Source organism: Protopterus annectens, chromosome 10.part0 (assembly GCF_019279795.1).
Source record: "Protopterus annectens isolate FY-2018-M chromosome 10.part0, PAN1.0, whole genome shotgun sequence".
Lineage (NCBI taxonomy): Eukaryota > Metazoa > Chordata > Ceratodontiformes > Protopteridae > Protopterus > Protopterus annectens.
This window is the reverse complement of record NC_056744.1, coordinates 671,608,500-671,633,593: the sequence shown is the minus strand read 5'-3', so window position 1 is coordinate 671,633,593 and position 25,094 is coordinate 671,608,500. Positions and strand designations below refer to the sequence as shown.

General features: G+C 41.0%; 1 protein-coding gene across 1 annotated transcript in view; it reads right to left on the bottom strand.

Annotated features, from left to right (window-relative positions):
• PRKAA2 (protein kinase AMP-activated catalytic subunit alpha 2) overlaps nucleotides 1-25,094 on the bottom strand; it is a 715,862-nt gene that overhangs the window by 69,186 nt on the left and 621,582 nt on the right. The window contains exon 8 of the mRNA XM_044085510.1: nucleotides 16,099-16,225. Within this exon, the coding sequence (XP_043941445.1) occupies nucleotides 16,099-16,225 (127 nt within the window). The remainder of the gene's footprint in view (nucleotides 1-16,098; nucleotides 16,226-25,094) is intronic.

Here is a 25,094-nt window from a genome sequence, read left to right as displayed (position 1 = left end):
TCATTCACAACTGTAATCCATTAGCAACAAACTCTGAGGGAGTGCCTGCACTGCGTTTACATCTCCTACACTGAACTAAGTATTTGAGAATCAGCAATTCTAATGAGTTCACACACTTGCATCTCAACATGCTGATAGCCCTGAATCTACACCACAGAAAGGCAATCATGTAGCTACGGAACCTGAAGGTGAGGAAACTTCTTTATGTGGGGAACACAGAAAATGGGCTATTACTCCGGGATATATCTGCACAGAAGTTTACTGACGTTGAGAAGGTATGCCTGCATTTTTTAGCTGTATATGCTGAAATGTCATTCAGAAAAATCTGTTTAATATTATATATATATATATATATATATATATATATATATATATATATACATATACACACACACACACACACACACACACACACACACACACACACACACACACATATATATATATATATATATATATATATATATATATATATATATATATAGGGTCTATATTACAATGTCGAACTCACAGGAGTTTGAATGTTGTAATATTGAACACAAACGTTCAAAATACGAAAATAGTGAAGCCATGGCACACCAATTTTTTTTCCCAAGGAAAAAAATTGGTGGGCCGTTTTTGGGGCTTTGCTATTTCCTCCACTATGGTGTGATCTTGGAGTTACTATATTTAAGTAGGGTGGTGTGGGGGGCGAAACCCCCCACTTTAAGTTTAAAGTGTATTTTTTTGTCATGGAACAGTGATTTTTTTCCCTGGGAAAAAAAGCTGTTCTGTGTTTTCGTTATCACTGGATTTCTAAGTTTATGGTTCAATATTGCAATGTTCCAACTCCTGTGAGTTCGATGTAATATAGAACCATATATATATATATATATATATATATATATATATATATATATATATATATATATATATATATATTGATTAGCAAACACTACACTTTTATCTGTATGCATTAGTTAGAAGTGCACTGATGGCATGGGCATGTTTGTCAGAGCAATTCATAGGTATACATGATTGGCAATAGCTTACAATGGAATGTTCTGTGTAAAATCTGTGGACATGTTTCAGGGACATTTCATTTGATAGCACTTTTAGCATTTCAACGATGGTTTGTTAGCAAAATTTGTTAATTGCCTGTTCTTTTGGATGTGGGAGATCAAAGCTGCATTTCTGATATGGCACAAACAAGGATATGCTGCTATTGATACTCTCCCTTTTTTGGCATCCAGCCTGTTCTTATTTCAAATTTCTAGATTATTTTATGTTTCTCCAGTGGGTAATACTGAAATGCTTATTTTCTGGTTTATCTGGGAACAGTTATTTTGTAGTTATGTAATACTTACGTGCATTATCTTTCTGTTTTGTTTTAGGACACCTAGGACTATGGTACCCAGGTGTCTCAATCCCCAAAAGCACCCTTCAATGACCCTGAAAATCAGGTCATTGTGGAATCTTTTAGGTGACATGGTGCCTTTCTGCTTGAGAGGGGATGTGGAGATATGTCATGCAGAATGCAAATTTGACAGCAAACAGTTGCAGATGTCAATGCATTAGGTAGATACAGGACATATCAGGTGTGCCACAAGGCCACTGACATGATCTCTTCTGCACAGAAGAGAGCAGCTGCAGTGGCCTGTGATCAGATGAGTACCCAGGGTCCTGCTACACAGCCACCACTAACAGCAAATGAAGAGCTGCTGTCCACTGTCAGGGATTCAGGCAGCTCCCAGGGAAGTGCAGAACAGCATGTCCTTAATATTGGTCTTACTGTTTCATGGACAGCAAGTATGTCCCAGGAGGAGCTCCCAGGAAGGATTTTGTATCTCAATTCTTAAATACTGTTGTATTGTAAAGTATTTAGATCAATAAGTTAGTTCTGTTTAAGAAGAAATTGGTTGGGGGGGTTTGAAGATTGCTATAGTTACCAACACATTCTGATTGATTACACATGGCATTAGGTTGGGCTTGTCATCCAAGTTCTTGTTGAAAATATAGTTAATGGACATATAAAGTGCAAAATGATTTACTTCCTATGTTACTGTTAATTGCGATGATACATTCCTTAACTTTTGCTTAACTTCTTCTAGGCCCATCCAGCATAGGGGAATAGAATCATTTGCACAGGGTAAGACAAACATTTTTATGTACTGATGAGCAGTTCAAAAATATTTTAGAGTGTGATTTTGATATCAGGATTGTTGTGTGTAATGCTGTACTGTCTAAGAGTGGCACCACTGTTACTTTGTTAGCATAGAATGTACTATAATAGCATAGGTATTAACTTTTTCCTGTGTTTGTTGCTTATTATCACAGGTTATTCTGACAGTGGAAGTGTGGAACTTCTACCACTTGATGTCAGAGTATCAGCAGATGATGATGGTGGTCAAAGAGATGCACAGTCGGAGGGGGCAGAGGTTGAATCTGATACTTAAGTTGACATACAGCTAACCTCTGAAATTCCAATAGACACAGTCAGGAGGCCTACTCCTACCCATTCCAGTGATATTGGACAGGTGGAGGACAAGACAATCGATCAGGGAAGTATGTTTACTATGGCTTCAGTGTTTGTTGACTGTGCTCAGTGCCAAAGTGTGGGTGAGATGCCATGCAGAAGGGTTGTTAGGGGTACTCATAGGAGGTCTGCTGTCCATCCTCTACCTGATCCAGGTGTATCTTCCAGTGCTACTCAATGTATGTTTAGGTCCATATTGGAGGCAGAGGGACATTCCCATAGGTCCTCCAGAAGTGCCTAGGGTTTTAGACGTGGCACAGGCTGACATGCATGACTGCCTCCACCATGTTGCCAAATGAATGGATCGGATGAATGACATGTTGGCAAGGGCAGTGTCTGTGATGGAATGCTTGTTGGGTGGGGCGGGGGGTAGCATCCTCATAGGCATAGGTTAGCAACATCATCTGCTGTTAGCCAGTATGGTCATGCCTGTTCACGCTCCCATAGTGGCAGTACTTCCACTGCTCCATCAGTGGTTGTGCTGTCCACACCTAGCAGTTGCAGGCCATGGGGTCATGGTCCTGGGTGTCCTCATGAGGGGAGGTCATCCAACAGCCTCAGTCATGTTCAGGTAGCAGCAGTGCTTCTGACCATGGTCATGGACATGCCACTGCAACTCCTGGCAGAGCTACTTCTCGTGGTCTTTTGGATTCAGGGATACATAAGCTTTGTGTCTGATGCTTAGCATGCATAGCTGACTTAGTGCTTGGTATATCTGCATTTGTGATGTTGAATTGGTAATTGTACTTTTGACTTATAATGGTCTTAGAAAGTTAGACAGATTATAGCATCAACATTTTTCCATCTTTATTGTAAATGAACTTGTGAGGGTTGTGAAGTCTGAAACTGAAATGTATATCATTGCTTTTTAACTTCTCTCTTTAATGATTTTCCAGTACAAATGTATGGTGTTACACTGAGGGCATACAGTAACCATCAGTACTTTTGAGAGGTATGACTGTGTGAATTTTTGACGTCTGATACCTACTACTTAATGGACACATATAAGTCAAATAAGTCTCTATTGTCACATGTTAAGTTAATTTCTGTACAAATCTCCTACCTTTTACTTGCTTACACTACCAAGTAACAACACACAAGGATATGCCCGCCATCCATATTATTATACAATGCAATCCAGGTTCAACACTTACCTTGCAAATCCAGCAGATGCAACAGTTTTAGATCAAGGCTGACTGTGTCTGATGTAAGCAGTACACAGCCATTACATGGGTAGGTAAAGGTTGTGAGCATTGCCTGGCATCAATGTTACTATATGTATGTACATAAGAAGAAGGTTTTAGGCCGTTAGGTGGTGAGTTTGTGTGCTGTGCACTGTCTCTTAGCCAATGTGAGGGCATACTGAGCACACCTATGTCTGCCTACACCCATAGCAGCTGCTGGTTCCCCGTCTGACTACTCATCTGCATGTGGCTGTGGTGACCTTGCCATTGGTGGTGGAATGTCTGCCCTTTTTCCTTATTGTTCCTGCTGAAGCTGTTTTCTCAGAATGATGTTCTGTAGCATGGCACAAATACTGTGAATATTTCAGTACATGTACGTGGATTGTACTGTAGGGCTCTCCGATATGTATCAAGGCACCAGCACCACAACTTCAACAGCCCAAACACACACTCTATGATATTTCTAGTTTGAGCATGTGCTTCATTATGGCAATCCTCAGCAGGTGTGTGTGCATTTCTGATAAGTGTCATTAGCCATGGTTCCAGTCCATAACCTGCATTCCCCCAGTAAATGGCAATGTGGGTTATCCCTCTTAATGAATATCTGATGCAGTTGGGAGATGTGCCAGATATGCGAGTCTTGGTAACTACCTGGTAACTACCTGGGTTGCCAGCACACATGTTCAAGCCCTTTCTATTAATGTAGAGCCTTCCCTGTTTCTCAGGTGATGCTTTAATTTCTACATGTGTGCAATCTATGGCACCGAGTACTTCAGGGTAGTGTGCGACAGGGTAAATCTCCTGCATATTTCTGGCCTATCCTCAGGAGTATGGGGAAAATATATGTGGTCACTAGCATGTTGGAGCATAGTATTCAAGAACTGATGGAGGATCCTTGATGCTGATGCCTGTGACACCACCAGCATGTCTCCTGTTGTTCTCTGAAAGGTACTTGTAGCTAAAATTCTAAGCATGACACATACCTTTGTTTCCAATGGGATGGGTTCCCCTCAGTTTGCCCTGGCTCAGAGTTGAGGATGACAGAGGTTGCAGAGTTCCAGTAGTGTCTCTATCCACCCTGTAGTGCTCTACAATTTCTGCATCATGTAGGTAGTGATAAGTTACCCTGGGTTTGAAAACTTTTCTCCTTCTTGGCCTTGCAGCATAGGCTTCAGCCTATTGCACATACATATGAATTAAAGCATCAGCAGCCCTAACACTGTTTCTGTGTAGACTACTTTCCATGGCTGTATTCCGATAGGGTCTGAAATTTACAAGGAAAGCCAGCACTGTGTCTACATGATTGCTTTATAGCTTGCTGAATAGCTCCTCCATCATGCATTGGTTGATTAGCAAACAATTCAGCTGCTTATGCTGTAATTTGCATGCCACAGTGTTTACCTTGTTTGCACAGTTGTCAGCGGCCCTACAAACTGTGAAGATGTGCTTATTGAATCCAAAACATTGTGGTACCATGTGCCAGTCGAAGCACAATATGCATATGGTGTAAAAGGACTGTGCAGGCTTATATTAGTGTTCTGATGAGGTTCAAGTACAGTGCAGTAATATAATCCTGAGACTGGAATATGATGATGTGACTTATGATGTGCACAACATAGGCTTTCAATACCAGTGTGGACAATTGGTGGTCGAAGTTCAGGTTGCTATGTATGTGTGTTCCCAGTGCCTACAACATAGGGTTTCAGCATAGCGGGACTGTTGCCAATGCTGTAATTAGCAGGGAATTCCACTTTGCAGAAGGACTAAATAAAGACACATTTTTGCATTTACTTGTAGATCATGTTTCTTTGTCACCAATCATTTCTCTGTATTAGTCTCTCTTGTAGTATGTTATCTTCATAGGTGGATTCAATGATTGCACCCAGTATGCAAGAATCAGGAAACATGGTAAACCAGAGGCCGTATCTAGCCTGAACTGTTAAGAAATAGATTCCAAACAGTAAAGACCCAAGCACAGATCCCTGGGCTACACCAATGGTGACAGCTCTACTGGCACAAGCTGATTTACTAACTTTCGCAGTATGTGTCTGTCAGTCAGCCAATTGGTTACCCATCTGGTGACGTAAAGTTTAAACCCCAGCTGAGAGAGTTTCTCAATGACACCTGCATGGGAGATTGTGTTCAAACCCTAGGCCAATTGAGGATAACCAGTATGCACTGTCTTACATTCATCCAGGCCTATCACACTGAATCAGTGGGCTGTGACATCACAGAATGCCTATCATGTGACCCATCAAATACACCTTCCTGACACGGTCGAATACACACTTCAACACACCCTACACACAGACTATGTTGCTGTGGAAGAGTGCACATCAACATGTATCCATCTGAGTTGGGGGGGGGCAGCACCCGATGCATGCATGTATAGACACATCCTGACTCTCCTCATCTGTGAGGTAGACAAACATGCCATCATGGACTTTTTCTAAATGGACACTAGTGATATCCTGGCAGTGTGCTACTGACGTCTGTTACATCTGTTAGATGTCCTCAAAGAGGTTATCAAGGGCATGCATGATGACAACACTAACATCCTTTTGAACTTGACAACCCCAAGGCATTTGACACAAATTCACACTGAGGTATTCACTCAACACTGTCAGATGCGGCCATATACACCTATATCACCAAGTTTGTAGGCCACTGTATCACACATGTTGCATCTAAATATGTTGAAATGTGTATAGTAACCTATATCTCAGGTCCAGTGATCAGGTCCATACATCAGGGCTGCCTGCTAGACCCTTTCCTCTCCATTATTTAAGTGATAGACACCACAGATGACATACACATCCTGTGTCCAAACAGCTGTCTGAAGGACTACAGATTGTGGCCAATAATTGACCAATACTGTATTAGTATAATACAGACAGAATCTACACACACCAAAGATTGCTACCACAGCCATGACAACACCTGCAATGGCACGAAAACATGGAGGGGGGATTTGTTAGGTCAGGAAAACAAACACAAGTATAATGTACACACTATAATCAGACCACTAGGTATGTGACCTGTGTCCTGGAATAGACAGTAAGTGGAAAGTACAGTTTTGTACCTACCATAAATGCAGATGTCCAAGAGGTATGCATCTGCAGTCCTAACAAATGGGTTGTCCTGGCCTCAGGCAGCCCTTCGGTCGGCCGGATTCCAAAGTCTGGGTCTGGCCTCGGCTGATGTCGCACCTCACCCGACGTCATAGCTGCAGTTCTTCGGGTATAAAGGCATCAGCCGACGCCATTTTCCTCAGTGTTTCTTGCCCCAGATGCCAGGTGCCCTCTAGGAAGGCTAAATTTGGATAAATGCAAATGTTTCCAAACAATAGAGAGCAAATAGAAATAAACATGTATATACATATATACAAACAAATACACCATAATAGATTCCCCCAGCTAGCTACAAGATGGGCAAATACCCTAGGAGTACCACAGAGGGGAAGGAGGGTGGGTAATCCTGACTGCAGATGCATACCTCTCGGACATCTACATTTATGGTAGGTACAAAACTGTAGTATGTCCTTCAAGGATGCATCTGCAGTCCTAACAAATTGGTAGAATACCATAGCCAAACTGGGGGAGGAGGTACTAAGGAGGCACTAAGAGTTTTATGGTGTAGTTAAGATCCCTTGCAAAACAGCAGTGGCAAAACCTGCTCGGGATCTGGAGTATAAAGGCAGATTATAATGCTTGGCAAATGTATGCACGGAGCTCCAAGTAGCAGCCTCTAAAATGTCTTTGGTAGCCACTCCTCGTAAGAAAGCTGTAGTAGTGGCTGTAGCACTTGTGGAGTGAGGTCTGATGTTTTCTGGAGTTGCCTTTCCATGAAAAGAGTAACAAAATCTAATGCAATTTCCTATCCATTTTGAGATTGTCTGTTTTGAAATTGCTTTTCCTTCCATTCCTGTTGCATATGCTACCAGAAGCTGGTCAGTTTTTCTATTGTTCTTGGTTCTGTCCAGGTAGTAGCGCAATTGTCTGTGTACATCCAAGGTATGCAGCAATCTTTCCCCCCTGTTCTGCGGGTTGGGGAAGAATGTTGGTAGGTGTATTGCTTGGTTTAATGATACCCTGGAGACCACCTTTGGCATAAAGGTAGGATTAGTTCTCATGGACACTCTATCCTGATGGAAGATAAGGAAGGGCTGTACTGCCATTAATGCCTGTAATTCAGAAACCCTTCTAGCTGAAGTGATTGCAAGCAGGAATGCAGTTTTCCAAGATAAGTACTGTAATTCTGCTGTTGCTGCTGGTTCAAAAGGGGGTAGTGTCAGTTTTTCTAACACAAAGTTCAAGTCCCAAGTAGGCAATGGTGGTTTCCTTGGTGGCTTTACATTTTTAATTCCTCTGAGAAACTGCCTGAGTAGAGGTTGAGAAAAGACTGGAGGATCCATGTTGTATTCTGCTGAAATTGCTGATGCATGAATCTTAATGGAGGAGTAAGACGGACCATTGTGAAAAAGCTCTGCTAAGTATTCCAGGATGTTAGCTATGTTTGGCAATGATGTCTCCACTCCTTTTGTTGCACTCCAAATGAGATATCTTTTCCATTTTGCTGAATAAGTTTTCTTTGTTGAGGGTCTGCGAGCCTCCAAGATAATGTCTTTAACCCTTTGAGATAAATCTGGGTTATTTTTCCTTATGTAATGTTCCAAGCAGCTAGCTGCAGTGTTTTTAAGTTTGGATGCAGGATTTTGAATTTGTTCTGTGTTAGCAGTAGAGGCAGTAGGGGTAGAGGCCATGCGTGTTCCCGGGACATACTCCTCAGTAGCGGGTACCAATGTTGCCTCGGCCAATCTGGAGCAATCAAGATGATCCTCGGGTGATCTTCTTTGATCTTCAGTAGCACTTTGTGCATCAAAGGAAGAGGTGGGAATGCATATGCTGTCAGGTTTTCCCAACTGAAGGATAGGGAATCCACCTTCCAAGCAAGTGGGTGGTATGTCCTTGTGCAGAATTTTTCCAATTGGTGGTTGTGTGGGGATGCGAACAGGTCTATTTCTGGTTGTCCCCATTTCCTTGTGATGGTTTTGAAGATGTCTGGATGCAGCATCCATTCGTGGGCATCCATGGTGGTTCTGCTTAAGATGTCTGCCAGTATATTTTCTTTTCCTGGCACAAATATGGCTTGGAGCTGAATGTTGAGGCTCAGGGCCACATTCCAGAGGTCCATTGCCATCCGGCACAGAGGATATGAATGTGTGCCTCCCTGTTTGTTGATATACCACATAACTGTGGTGTTGTCCATCCTTATCAGCAAATGACCCTGTTGAAGAAATGGTCTGAATTGCCTGTTTTACTGCCAGCATCTCTTTTTGGTTTATGTGTAGGTTCATCTGGTCTTGAGTCCATAAGCCTTGTATGCACTTGTCCACCATGTGTGCCCCCCAACCGAGGTCTGAGGCGTCCGTGGTGATAGTCTGGCTTGGGTGAGGCCTGTGGAAGGGCAGTCCTTTGTTCAATTGACAGGCCTGGGCCCACCACTGGAATTCTTGTTTCAGGCATGGAATTATTGGAATTTGAGTTTCCAGGCTGTGCTTGTGCTGAGACCATAAATTCCTCAGGTACCATTGTAACTTCCTCATATGTAGTCTGGCATGTTGAATTAATATTATGCAGGATGCCATGTAACCCAAGGCTTGCAGGATTTTCCTTGCTGTAAGCTGGTTCTGCGTTGTTAATACCATGAAATAGAGTGGTAGCTGCTTCTGTTTTTCTGCTGTGAGGAATGCCATCTGGTTTAATGTGTCCAGTTCTGCACCCAGGAAGGTTATCCTTTGGGATGGTATCAGTCTTGACTTTTTTGTGTTGACTGTGTATCCCAGGGCTTGCAGCAGGTGAATAACCTTTTTCAAATCTTTTGTTAATTTGTCTTTGCTGTCCGCTTGTAACAGGCAGTCATCCAGGTATGGATAAATTTGAATTCCCTGAAGCCTGCAATGAGCAATTACTGATGCCAGGCATTTCGTGAATACTCTGGGCGCAGTAGATAAGCCAAAAGGCAATGCTGAGAATTGATAATGCTCTGATCCTGCAAGAAATCTGAGGTATCTTCTGCAATTTGGTCATATGGGGACGTGCAGGTATGCCTCCTTGAGATCCAGAGTCACCAGCCAAGACTCCTTGCCCAGCATGGGAAGAAGCTGCTGTAAGGTCAGCATCTTGAATTTTGGAACAATGAGATATGTGTTCAGAGCGGACGGGTCGAGAATAGGTCTCCATTGGTTTTCCTTTCTTGGCACCAGGAAAAGTCTGGAGTAAAATCCTTGCCCTTGTTCCATAGACGGTACCTTTTCTATAGCTCTCATCCTTATTAAGTGGTCTATTTGTTGTAGAGCGTTTGTCTTTTGATTTGGAGGTAGGTTTGGCATTCCTCTCTTCCTTGGTAGAGTATGGAAGTGAAACCTGTAACCTTTGTCTATTGTCTGTAAAATCCATTTGTCTCCTGTAATGTAATGCCAGTTTACTGAAAATAAGGCTAGCTTTCCACCTAAGGGTGCTTCTAGTTGTTCCCTGGTAGGCGGTTTCAGAGCCAAGTCACTGTGATTGTCCTGTGGAAGTGGTAGTGGCTGGATCTGTGGCAGTATTTCGCTGGTTGTTAGGCTGCCACTGACGTCCCCTGTAGGCACCTCTGGATTGACCTCTGCCTCTTGGGCGCCTATTCCTGCCTCTCTGTGCTCTGGTGGTGTCTGGAAAGGACCAATTCTTGGAAGGCCAGTTCCTACTAAACCTTGGTGGCTAGACCTGTAAGAAATCCTTGACTGTCTGGACAGATTTTGCTTTCTCTTCCACCTTCTTCAGCACTTGCTGTGCAGGGGAGCCAAACAAATTGTGCTTATCCATGGGAGCATCTAGGAGCTTTGATTTTACATGGTCTGGTAAGGACTGCTCTTTTAAACATGCATGCCTTCTGATCACTGTACCAGTCATAGCTGATTTAAAGGAAGCCTCCAGTGCATCATAGCCGCATTTTAAGGAATGATTACTGACCTGCTGAATGTTATGCACCATTTCTTGAAGAGACTTTCGGTCCAAAGGTTCAGACGAGGACAGTTTTTTAGTTAACTGATCTAACATAAATTCCTGATACTGAATCATGTGGAATTGACAGTTTAAGGCCCTAGCCGAAAGAGTAGCAGAAGTATAAACTTTTTTACCCCATCTCTCTAAGGCCCTAGATTCCCTTTCAGAGGGGGGGTTTTTGGCAGAGGTAGCTGCTACAGCCTTGGGGCCCTGTGAAATAGTTTCAGGATCTGCAAAAGGAGCCTTATACAAGTGATAATGTGTGTCCGGAACCCTGTAGTATCTGTCGGGCTTAGCAGGGGCCGGAGGAAGTGAATCAGGAGCAGTACAAGCATCATTAAATGCATCATCCACAACTGTAAGTACTGGAGGAATGGCTAAAGGCCTATGCTGTGGCAAATGCAAAAAGGTCCTAAACCTTTTCCTAAAGTCTGAAAAATCCTGGCCCTGCCATTGAAATTGTTCCCTCATAGCATGCAAGGTTTCCCCAAAAGAAAATTCCTCAGGAGGAGAGGCAGAAGGAATGGAGTCTTCTGCATCAGAGTCCTCATATGGAGAATAAGGGCCCTCAGGAGGGTTTGTATTTTCTGAATCATCTGAGGAGTAATCAGTAGAAACTGGCTCAGGGGGCTCTGCTCTAGGCCTCTTCTCTGGAGGGGGGTGAGAGGCCCTGTCAGGGTGAGACTGGGTTCCCCTGATCAAAGAAATGAGATCCTCTGCTAGACTAAGCATTTGAGTACTAGAGCTAGGCCTGTGAGAGGGGGCTTTAGTAGGCACGGCCTTTGAAGATTTAGCTGCTTTAGCCCTGGTGAAAGCCTTAATTGACATGGATGCAGGGGGCCTAGCAGCTCCACGTGCAGGAGTAGATACATCTAGGGGGATAGTATCTGATAAATCCTGAGAAACTGTAAGAGCAGGTGGAATTTCAGTAGCAGATTCAGCCATGCTGGAAGAGGCCTCGGTAGTAGGAGGCATGCTTTCGGCCGAAGGAAGAACCGCAGACTCGGTTTCAGCCGAAACCGAGACACTCATGATTGGCTTAACCGCGGTTTTGGCGAAACCGCGGACCGCGAGTGTCGGTCCTTTTCCTTACGCTATTTAGCTAAATGTGAAGTCGGAGTCTCCGACGGCATGATATAAGCAAAAGCGGAGCCGAAAAACTCCTCTGCAAACTCCAACCGACGTCTAAGTGTCCGTCGGTTGAAGGAAGCACAGGCTAGACAAGTTGCTACGTCGTGGTCTGGGCCTAAACAAGGTAGGCAGTAAGAGTGGAAATCTTTATGTGGTATTTGTTTCCCACAAGTTAAACAGTTATTCACTTTTTCTGACATCGGCTGAGGCAAGAAAGAGTCCCCAACGGGGTACTTAGCTTTTTTAGAAGTCTTCGGTAGTAGCAATCTCTGGTTCTGACCGACCGGCACTTGCGAACAGCTTCTGCTTCGGGCGCCACGCGGCAAGAAAGACTGAGGAAAATGGCGTCGGCTGATGCCTTTATACCCGAAGAACTGCAGCTATGACGTCGGGTGAGGTGCGACATCAGCCGAGGCCAGACCCAGACTTTGGAATCCGGCCGACCGAAGGGCTGCCTGAGGCCAGGACAACCCATTTGTTAGGACTGCAGATGCATCCTTGAAGGACATCATCCACCAGTATGTGGTCACAGTGGTAATTACTCCCTTGTATGTAACACAACTATTGAAAATGTGAAGGACATTCACATCAGAGGCCATAATACCTCCATAGTTCACAGCCTTCATCACACCAATAGCTGAGTACAATGCACCTGTCTTCATGTACCTCCCTACACATCTTCCAGTGATGTGTAACTGAAGTGTACCTCCTTTGTCACAGTGAGCTGTCTCACATCTTACTGGCCATACCTTGGTATTCTTTTTGTGGCATAAACATTATTGTCTGATGGTGCAGAACCCCCCATCAAGTTAATACACCAGATGCATGTGCTCTACCTGTTCCAGTGATGCACATAGTACATACATAGATAGCTGTTTGCCAACATTAATGGCATTAGTAACATTCATGACAGTGTGGATTGTGCCATACACACACCACACACACACATATATATATATATATAAATATACAAATATATATATATATATATATATATATATATATATATATATATATATATATCCCATACAGGTATAGCAGTGTCCCTCTTCACCTCCAGCAAATGATATGGTGCCCGGACAGTGTGCATAATTACCCTCATAGACATGTCATAATAGTTGTACAAGCTTGTTGTTGCAGAATCTGATCACTCTAAATCACATATGTTTTGTCAGAGACATGGGAGTACTGGTGGTATTATTCTGATATTGTCCATGATTGCTTTTGCTATATTCAGGTAAATAAGTTTGCACAGCTTCACAATATGCACCCAACCCCAATTGTATACAACATCCCTGATGGATGTCCTCTGCATTGTTCATGTCAGAAGTGTTATATAACCTTGTGTGACAGTCACATAATATACATTTTCACTGTGCAGTCCCTATTGTACCATATAGATATGTGATTGGTGCTGCTGCTACAACTGTCTTCCATTGACATGCCCTCATCTGCTGTACATTAGGTTGTTTCACCTTTTCTCTTTCCCTGCGTTCATCCCTGCAATTCATCTGTGTGCCTGCATTCAGTACACACACTTCCCCTGAGGGAACATGGCAGTCTATGTACCTTTACAGATCATTTACACAACTTCAGTACTCTGTACTGTATACACTGTCCTGTACTGTGTTTGGCCCATATACATAACTATCTTACCTCTCAACTATCCAGATTTTCACAGAAATTTTGACATTTTTGCCTTGTATATCTTTTGGTGTGTTCTCTATCAAATTTGTGGTTTTCTGCTATATCACTTGGATGACCTCTGAATTGATGTCATATGTGAGTTTTAGACTTGAAATCCTTCAGAAAATTCATCTTTACACAAACCCCTTGTTATTTTAGCAAATTTCTAAAGAGCAAATATGTCAGATATGTACCTATTTCTGGGACATTTTCCCCAATGGGCTTTGTCCACGTCTTGCACTGAGAGAATGAGAGCCATGACAATTATTATTTGCTAAGCACTGGTGATCATTGCGGCATTCTGTGCAAAACTGTGGACCTTCTTTGTTCTGACTTAAACAGGATTGCTATGCGTGTTAAGATACATGATTTCCTGGCCAGCAATACTGTTACCAGCCACAAAAATGTGCTCATTTACTTTTAAACGTGATGTGCAGCATGAACATGCAATGAGCACTGCTGCTAACCGCACATCAACGTGCACACATATAAACTCTGTGTAAGTTTTGCATGAAGCCTGTGAGTGTGTGTGCATGTGTGTGTGTGTTTATGCTTGTGTGTGTGTGTGTGTGTGTGTGTGTGTGTGTATAGGAAGACTTCTTCACCATTCTCCTCCACCTTATTATATTCACCTCCAGGGCAGGGGTCAAGGAAACAGTGCAGAAAGGGGTGTAAACAGTTGAATTAATGAAAGACTGGCCTTTTCATTGAGTCTTATTTATTTTATTTATTTATTTTGGTTAACTGTACTAGTTCCAGTAGGCCATTTTTCCCTTTTAAGAGAGATTCAAGTTAGTATTAAGAATGATTATGTGAAATTTGGGCAGGGTACTTTACTCTTTGTTTTTTATAAGTGCTCTGAGATATTTTACTTCCACCTGAGCTACCACCAACTCAGGCAGACAGTATGTCAATTTAATATCTCAACCAAAGGATAGCATACCGAGGAGTGCAGCACCCCTTTTAAGCTGCATTACAATGTTAGGAATGGAGAATGTATGCATGTAGCTGGTGGGGAGAAAAAAACACAACTTGCTGATCTTCCAGCAGCAAGGGTAAGCATGCAACCTGTTGAGCCACCGACTTTTATTAAAACAATTAGAGATCTCTCTTTTTCTCTGTATTATATATAAGTATATATATGTATATATGTATATATGGGTCAACAGGAGGAGAGTAAACATTTATGTTACTGAATGTTTGCCATGTGTGCCCAGAATATCAAACATGCTTTATATTGAATGCATGGGTTTGTGGAGTTAAGTGCAGCTTTGGGGATGGGGTAATAGTCTGTGTGTGCAAGTGTGTGTCTGTGTGGGTGAGAGTTAGCATTCAGGGATAGGTAAGGGGATAATGTATGAAATTGCTTGTGGAGCTGAATGAGTGTTAAGGGTAGGGTAGGAGTTAAGGTAGGTGGTAGGTGTGTGTGTGTGTGTGTGTGTGTGTGTGTGTGTGTGTGTGTGTGTGTGTGTGTGTATGTGTGTGTGTGTGTGTGTATACATATATATATGTGTGTGTGTGTGTGTGTGTGTGTGTGTGCGTGTGTGTGTGTGTGTGTGTGTGTGTGTGTGTGTATACAGACAGAGAGAGCTTGATGGATGTCATCTCATCTAAAATTCAGTTTATGTAAACATAGCTGATTGAACACAATCTATGTAAACTCATTTAATCTAATTAAATCAAACTCAAGAGGAAAAAAGCAAGAACACATTTTTTTAACAGGGGTGAAAGTCCCCCTGCACCCCCATGTGGGATGCTCCACTCCCACACTCCCTGTCTTATATATAACAACTTCATAATTGCACTACAGTGGAAGAAATGGGGAAAAACACTGTAAGTGCACCAGCAGTTCACACAATCCAACACAATATACTAAAGCAAACTGTAGTGTTACTTACATATCTTTAAGAAAACTCATACTAGTGATCAAACTATCATTTTACAATTTACAAAAACATCTGGCCTGTTGCTTATCTATCTATGTATCTATCTATCTATATATATATATATCTATATATATAAATATATATAGAAATGTTTACATATGAATACATATATATATATATATATATATATATAGAGAGAGAGAGAGAGAGAGACAGATTTGCTTTGCTGTTTTAGATGAAATGTGTTTGGATAAGTTTTGCTAGAAAAGTTGTGTTTAGACGTGTTGAATTTTTGACAACATGACACATACACACACACACACACATATATATATATATATATAGAGAGAGAGAGAAAGAGAGAGATTTAGGCAGGTAGATGGATAAAGATCTAAATGTATAGCTACTAAAATAGACATAGAAAGATATATAAAACAGCAAGATAACTTGTGTGCCTCTGTGCATTTGGTGTCTGCTTTAATACATTTACAGAAAATGAATAAAACAGATGAAATGGATAAATACAAATACAATAAGATATGTAACTAGAAATAAAAATTCAAGGGTGGCAATAGTACAAAATACTTAGCTTTTTTTGAAATGGCCATATGTGTGAAAGGGTTGTTATATTATTCGTACAGCATGGTACTTACCATCTATACTTTTGAAATCCAGCAAGTAGCTACGGCTGTCAACCTGGTACAGCTGTAAACTCATTTTGACATAATTTCCAGTAATTGGATTTTTTCTACGCACTCTCAAGTGATAGGGATTTGCCACCTGAAAATAAGACCACAGTCCAAATTAAAAAAAGGAATGAAACATATTTTAATAGTTTCAATGTGAAGGATTATTCATGTACAAGATGATATGTGCCCAGACAATGCATATTCTTTCACTGGCAAGTCTCTCCAAAACAATGTCATGAGAATTGTAAGGAAGACAGGCAGGATGGTGCCAATTTATTCACAGACCTGTGGGGCATTCAAATTGTTAATGAAAGGTAACTGTTCATTGTGTGAGGAAAAACTTGTAATCAACAAATGATGGTGCATTAGCAATGAAAAGACATCAGAAATAAAGTCCTATTTATGATACATCATTTTTCAACATCACTCTATATCTGTTTTAAATGCAGAATGAAGTTGTTGCTTATAGTATAAAATTAGTATAAAGATTGGGGAGATATCATGATAAATACTAATGTCTGTATATTAGGAAACAAAGTACACTTTTCTGTGATTTCCTATCTTAAAACTATTTTTATTTTTCTGTATACATTTCCAGTAAAAATCTTTGTATAAAAACTGTTTGATGCTTGCTGATTACATACATAGTTCTGTGTACATTGTGAAATTTTCAGCAATAGCATGTTGCATACAAAGTATCAGTGTGTTATTCAAAATGCAAAAACAGCTTTTAATTAAAGCAATTGCACTAACAAAGGTGACTGGATAACATCTCCACTACATTTAACCTGCCAAAATCTGTCCCATATTTTCTGGAAAAATAGCAATAGCAATTTCAGGGTGAAAAGCATATAGTTTAGGGAGATGATGACACATTTATCATTTTAACTTTCTTCATGCTGCCTTTCTGTTTAGCATTCTCCCATTACCAAAATGTCCATTAATTCACTCTCTTCAAGATCTCCCTGGACTTTTTAGTGGAGGAGGGGAAAGCTGAGCTTTGATAGGCTATTGTTATGTCAGCATGGATTTTGTTTTTTATTCTTAATTACCTTCCCTCTGCCAGTTGGAAATATAATTCTGCAGCTGCAGTAATATTTGAGACAATACAATAGATTTCCAGTTCCACTACACAGACCTGAGAAGCATTGCTCTGTTTAGTTGTCTGCTGATCTTCAAACCAGGACTCGGCCAGTAATCCCTCCCTTCTCTTACCCTAAGATAAGAAATACAGTGATTTTCCATTCCCATCCAGCTCCTCTCTTACCTGAGTCCACTAGTGTGTATAAGGTTGCAGGTGCTGCAGTCAGTGCAGCCCTCCCTATGTACCATGGAGCTGGAATACAACTTTATTATGATAAAGTAGAAATACTGCCAAGAAATGTCTGGGAGGTTTAGTTTACTTGAACCTTCACAGCTTAACACTTTGTAACATTTCCTGCTGATTTCATTTCCTAAACAAAAAATACAAGGCAAGTTGGATAGTGGTAGAATAATCATTCAGAGGTATGTTTGCATACAAAGTTTTGGGAATAGTTGCACCATTGGATATATGATACAATTAGCATTTCTGACAACAGATCACACATCATTTCATTTATGAAGCAGATCTTGTCAATGTAGAATATGATAGTCATTTTTCAATGAAGGTATTAACATGCACTGATGATGCACTACAGAATGGTCAAGAAAATCTAGAGGCATGGCATATTAAAAAATGCAGGCAGTAATTCTGTACTGGCTTCAGAAGTGTTATAGCACAGCCATCATTGTCCATACAGGAAGCAAAAGCTTCAGTAATCAGCATTCCATTATTAAAAGCAACAAATACTTGCTTAGGGCTACAACACTGATTTGAATAGTCTCCTTTTGTTTTATGGCTATATCAGTCAGAATGTATGCCATATCAAAAAAGTTTATATATTTTAAAGAAAGGGAGTTTTTGGTTTAGCAAATTCCAAAATTTTAGTTGTATAAATAAACCATGTGTTTGTACCTTAACGGCAGCACAAATTACAGCCAAGTTATACAACAAACTATTGCTTGATGTTCAGCTGTGTCAGTCCTGCTTTCGCATAATTGATACAATTCTGCTCTCTGAAAAAGAGGCCACATATGGGAAATCATTTTGACCACTATGGAGTGGCCTTAGAGTTATGTTAGTGAGTTAACTGAATTTGTTAATCAGGGTAAAACATTAATCATGATTACTTAATTTTAGTCTCAGCCCAGTTTGAGTTGATTGTAATAAGGGGCCTAGCCATTTATATAATTTTGTTCACAATTTCATATAACATGTCATTCAGGTAAAAACATTTTACAATGGTAGCAGTCCCTGACACACACTATTTACACATCGATTTTTTATCCATTTTGGATGAACATACTGAGCATTGTCTCCAGATAAAGACCTCATTAAGAGTTAGTTTACAGCAGTAAATGTTTGTGGTGGCAATGATCTAATAGCATAACCACTGTAATTCTATGATGAGGCTTGAGAAAAGTAGTAGTAAAAATGCTTAGGTCTGTTAACGAAGGAGGCTTTGCTAAATGATGGAAAATTCTTATTGTATAAGCAGAAAAAATGTATTGCTTTAGTACATGTTCAACTACCATTCAAAACTATCTAGAAGCAGTGGCCATGTGGACATTTGCTGGCAATGGTTTGGGAAGCTAACAAAGTAAGGGGGCAGCTTTATCAAAGTTAAAGTAGCACCTTTGTTATTAGCTATATTTAAAATAACTTTATTGCTAATGTACAGAAAGAAATTTTAAGATAAAGCCTTATGAAAATATATTTACTTTTGTGTAGGAAATACATTAAAAAAACTTCTTTTGGGAAACATTCATGCATTTTGACTACAAACTCATAAAAACATCAGGTTTTACTTTTATAAAAGAACATAAAGCAACTTTATATTCATCCAAAAATGCAACATTCTATTTTTGTGATAATATTTTTTTGAACAGTGACAAATATATATGTTCATATAAGGTGCTGAACATAGTTTTGCACAGCAGAACTGAAACTATGTTTTGGAGTAGAAAGTACAATCTGCCATGGATCTGAAAAATAGCTGTCAGATTCACAGAAAGCTCTAAAGATGTAACTATATTATACAATCAGGGAAAAATTATTGGAAATTGCCATAATTAGAAGATTATAGTCGACAATTTAGAAAAAGAGTCATTTAAAAGAAAATTATAATTATTTCACCCCAAAATGTTACTATTATATATAACAGAAGTTTAAGTATATTGTCAGTAACATTTTTCTCGCATGGTAAAGAAAGTGATTTGGCACAATGAGATAAAAATTGTTTTGTTGTAAAAATGTATTTTGCCTGGATAGGAACAGTGGCATCTGACACAGGTTCATAGGTACTTACTAGGCTACTGATCCATGAGAACTATTAAATGCTTAGCCATGCATTCCCAAGACGTTTTTAGCTCTTGCGTTTTAAGTACAAATAACCCTGGGCCCTTGTATTTTAAGCATGGATAGCCTATAAGCAGAGAGACATTTATATATTACACCTATCCCTAAGGGTAATAGACACCAAACCTGGGGTGAACTTATAGTTCCCCATCCATTCATCCAGTTTACTACTAAACGGAGTAAGAGATGTACTTTGCTTTATATTGAGAAGAAGACAATTCCAAAAAAGTGATATTCTCTTTGATTCATATCTGTCCCTCCAACATGTTCAATTAATGTTGCAGAAGAGATTGACCAGGTGTTTATACCACCATTGGACTTGTGGATGTGCAGGAGTTCTAAAAGGATGGGGTTGGCTGAGGATCTATAAGTGAGTTAGAGATCACCCTCAGTAGCTTGTAAGAAACTATGAAGACAACCAGGGCTTTGAGATGGTCAGCTTAGCTTTTATGATTTAGACCCTTGATTTTCTTGGTGAGAAAGTATTGTGGCCATTCATGTTGTTTCAAGTGTGTGGAGAGGTACATACAAAAGGGGGCATTATTATCAATGATCAGTCTAATAATTGAATATAATGGAATGATCACCTCCTTGACCTGAAGACTATAACCTTAGTAATAAGCTACACAATGAAAAATAACTTTCTTGCAATAATGTATATGTGGTGATTGAAGAAGACTTCATTGTCTACATAGGATCCATTTTCAGGGATGTGTTGTCAATGTAATAGTTACAGGGAACATCATGCTTGCTGAAAGATGCAATTATACATTTTTGGCATTTAGTTTTAGGCCATGGTTTTGACACCAGTTATTTGTTTGGGAAAGGTCCTCTTGGATAATCTTGATGTCTCTTGAAGAGTTTATGACAGCACAAAATTTACAGTCATCTGCAAACTTTGTTGGCCATAAACCTTTAACAGCAGCTTTGACCATCACAAAGTAAATACCAAAGAGAAGTGGCTAAAGGACTTAACCATGTAGTACTCTGCTAGTGACATTGTGACATTCTTTTGAAGGAGGTAGAGCTTCCCACCCTAATTTTCTGGGTTCTGTTAGTGAGATAGTTTTTTATCTAATGCATTAGCTATGGATGTACCTTTAGTTGATTAAGTTTATCAGCTAACTGAGTATGGGATGGTGTTAAATGGCTTTGTGAGGTCTAGATATGCAGTATGTACTGACTTACTCATCCATTGCTTCAGCAGAAGTAGACAAGGTTAAGTTATCTAGCCCACAGAAGTAGTGCTTTTGTCCTTAGATGGTGCATTGAGGATTTGTTCCTGGGAGATTTGAGAGGGGTGGATGTGATCCAGAAATGTGTGTGTGTTGGGGGATGAAGTTAATGAAGGCTTTGCAGTTGTGTTTTGCCTGGGTTGCAACTTTTACCTCTTATCTAGCCTTGGTGGATTTGATAAAGGTCTGGAGTTCCCTGTTAGGTTGGCATGCGTGTTTCTGGCATCTAGAGAGTTACCTTTCTTTTTTACATGCAATGTACTTTTTTATTGCACAGCTTGTTTATATACAGGGCTTATTTTTAAAGTTGGTATTGTATTTACTTCAGAGGGGGGAGAAGTATTTCATGCAGCTAATTACATGTGCATAGAATTTGGCGGTAAAGCACTCATCTTATTTACAGAGGCCATCAGGCTTGAAGGGGATGTATAATTTAGTCATGTCATAAATCAGTTTTAGCAGATTAGCGAGTTATTGGGGGATGCTTATGGTTTCAGTCTTATGGTGAATACGACTGATTTATGGGCTGATCTGTGTAGAGAGAATGATGCACCTGGTAAGGAAAAGAGCTGTCCCACATTGGCTAGAACCAAGTCTAAAATGTTGCCCATAGTTCAGGCTGGGACTAGCTGGTCCAGCGAGTTTGTATTTCTGAAGTTAAGAAACCTCCGGGCGCCCATTGTTAGGGAATGCATAAGTCTCCAGTTTGATATATGGGTAGTTGAAGTCTCCTTGGAGAATGATTTGTGGCTGATTGCATAATGACTCCATACTACTCAAGTAGAAGGTATGAGCCAAGGGAAACATAGATGGAGTCCTGTAGTTGGCTATGATGTGATAAGGGGTTTTGTTAATGGTAAGCTGGATATGGAGGATTTCAAGGTCATTATCCTATCTAATGAGTCTGGATGTGAAACTTTGTTTCACAAATATAGAGACACCACTGCCTTGAAAACCTTCATCTAATGAGGTGAGCCTAAACATGTGGTAGGCATTGAAACCTTTCACCGACAGGATGATCGCAATGGCCTTGAACCAGTCTCTCTAGTGGTGTATATATTGATGCATTCTAGGCAAGGAGTGTCTGTAGGGAGTGGATTTTTTTTGTTAATGGTCTGAAAATTAGCAGTACTTTTACTTTATCCAAATTCTGTCTTGCTATGTTGGAAACTTCTAAAGACTGATCTTACCTATAAAAGGCACTATGAATGTGAACAAGGCTTTTTCAATATAAAAATGGCTTGGAGGGGTAGGTGCAGGCCATACCTGGCAAAGCAGTTAGGACTGTCTACCATCTCCTCCCAGGCTGATATATATTGGATGACACCAGAAGCAAAATGTAAAATGCTGCTTGAGGCCATGTTCATAACTGCCTTGGACACATATTCTGACAGCTCCATCATGTCTCTCTTCATTTATTCCAGGGAAGTACACCTCAAGTGATTTACACCCATGTACATCATGACTGTGTCACATGTGTACTTGTGGTGCAAGCACCTCAGTGCATATGTGATGTGGGGAATCCTGGCACCTGATTGTCAACTGACTGTGGTTCTCTCTTTGCACAGCCTGGCGAGTGGCACATCAGTGTGTCTCATTATGAAGTCACCTATAACTGGGATATTCGATTCATACCTCCCAACCGTACTGAATTACTAATTTTTTACTGAGGTTTGGGGTCCAAATAACCTTAATTTCCGACTTTTTTTAAATTTTTTTGTTTCGCTTTTTGAGCTGATGTCAATATGTGCGAGATGACGTCAGCTCCATCAGCCTGTCGGAATTGAGCTCAAGGGCTCACTTCCGGCTGGCTGCTTCACTGTCTGTTTGAATGGTGCAAGCAGGAAGGATTGCTTATCTGAATTTATTAGCTTTCTTTTGTGCTGCAACAGAGTGCTGGTCTTGCAGTTTAAGGTATTATTAGTCTGTGTGTGTGTGTGTGTGTGTGTGTGTGTGTGTGTGTGTGTGTGTGTGTGTGTGTGTGTGTGTGTGTAAATGGCTCCAGGTGAATACTCCTGGTGGTTATGGGGTACTCAGGCTCAAATCCTGTACCTTGGGTACAGGTAAAAAGACCCTATAGTCCCTAGCCACCACCACTTGTGAATTTATGCCTCATATTTTTGTTCTGTTCCTCATTAAATCTGTGGTTTTCAGGATTTTTGTGGCAAATCACTGAAGGATTGAATTCACTAAATGGCAGGCATTTGAATTTCAGACTTCATATTCTTCAGAAAATAAATGGTAACACAAAACCTTTTATTCTAGCAATTTTCTAAGTTTATAAGATCAGTATTTGAAATTTGTCCATATTTTGGGTCTGTAGTCCCCCATAAACACACAAAGACATACTCGGAGGCACTGATCAAAAATCTACCAAAACTACAGAGGCCTCCAAAGCAGACACCCAAGCAACTGCCACCTCAAGACATAAGACATGCAACACATAGTTCTCAAAGTCAGTGTGCTAAACAGTCACAGCCCTTAAGGCCAAACATAATGCCAGACACACTTGTTATAGGTGACTCCATAGTCAGACACACTGACGTCCCACTCACCAGACTGAACAAGGAAAAGATCACAGTAAGCTGCCTGTCAGGCGCTAGAATCTGCCACATAACACAAGCACTCAGGTCACTCCACAGCAAGTACAAGTATGACTCAGTCATTGTCCATGCCGGTGTGAACGACCTGAGACATACCTCCCTGGACTACATGAAAAGAGACATAGAGGAGCTCTCAGATTATGTAGCCCAGGCCGGTATGACCCTGACCCTGAGCAGTATCCTACCCTCACCAAGAATGATGCCACAATACAGAGACAAAATGATCAGCTTTAATAATTGGCTTAATTACTGGTGTCATTCTAAGGGGATCCAATGTCTGTCTGCCTGGGATGACATGCTTGACAAGCCACGCTGCTTTGCAAGGGATGGCTTGCACCTGTCACCCCTGGGCTTCCGGATATTGGCAAAGGCTCTTGCCACCCCCACAGTGCCTTTTTTAGGCAAGGCTCAAATGATAAACCTACCGCCCTAGAAAACAAAAATGGAGAAAAACTAAGGGTAATACTGCTCAATGCCAGAAGTCTAAACCTTAAGATGCACGCCCTCGAAGCCCTCCTCAGTATGGAGAACATCGATGTCTGTGCTGTGACTGAAACCTGGTTCAAGGCTCCTGAGAGCACCCCAGCACTATCAGGTTATACCTCATATCATGCGTTCCGGCCCCAAAATCTGGACCGAACAACAAAAGGAGGGGGAGCATCCATATTCATAAAGGATACCCACACCTCCAGGTTAGTGGCAACGCACGAAGCATCGGAGACCATCCAGGTGCAATTAACCATAGGTAAAACTGCCCTACTGTTTGTAACATGCTACAGACCACCTTCTCAAACTCAGGAAACCCACACAGCCTTCCTGATGACACTGGAGAGTATGAATGTCTTTCCAAACACCATCATATTGGGTGACTTCAACTACCCAAACATAGACTGGGAACATTACTCAAGCCCCAACACCCTAGCCCAAAGGTTCCTTGAGTTCATAAACTCAAATGCTATGGAACAACTAGTCACCATTCCCACAAGAGGAGAAAATATACTAGACCTGATCATCACAAACATGGGGACAAAATGCTCCACACCGGAAGTATATCCCTCATTGGTGAGATCAGACCATAAATTAATCTCACTGGAGATCCACATCCCGCCCCCACCCCAGCAAAAGACCACAGTGAAGAACTTCTCAAAAGCAAACTTCACACTTCTTAAGACTGGAGTGGTATCCTACAAGGCCCCCCGAGCCAGTGGAAACCACAACCCACGCTGCTGAAACCCTTGCAAATGCCTTCTACGAGCACCTCCAGGAATGTATGGATCAAGCAATCCCTAATAAAATCAAGACCCTTTCCACCAAAGGCAGGCGCCCGGTCTGGTGGACTCCAGCCATAAACAAACTCTACAACAAGAGGAGAAAGCTACTACATGACAGAGCAAAATCCCTAAATGGGAAGGCATCTCTGATCAATACTAGCAAAAAACTACGATCACTCATAAAATCATCCAAGGCCAACTTTGAGAGAAAAATCGCTAATGACACAAAAGACAATCATAAAGCCTTCTTTAGCTATGTTAGAAACCTGGGTGGAAACTCCCATTTATGCTCAGAATTAGTCCAAAATGATAAAAAAATCACTGAACCCACAGACATTGCCAACATACTGGCAGACAGGTTCAGTGCAAAATTCTCCCCTCCCTCCCCCCCAAAAGGAGAAATATCTATCCC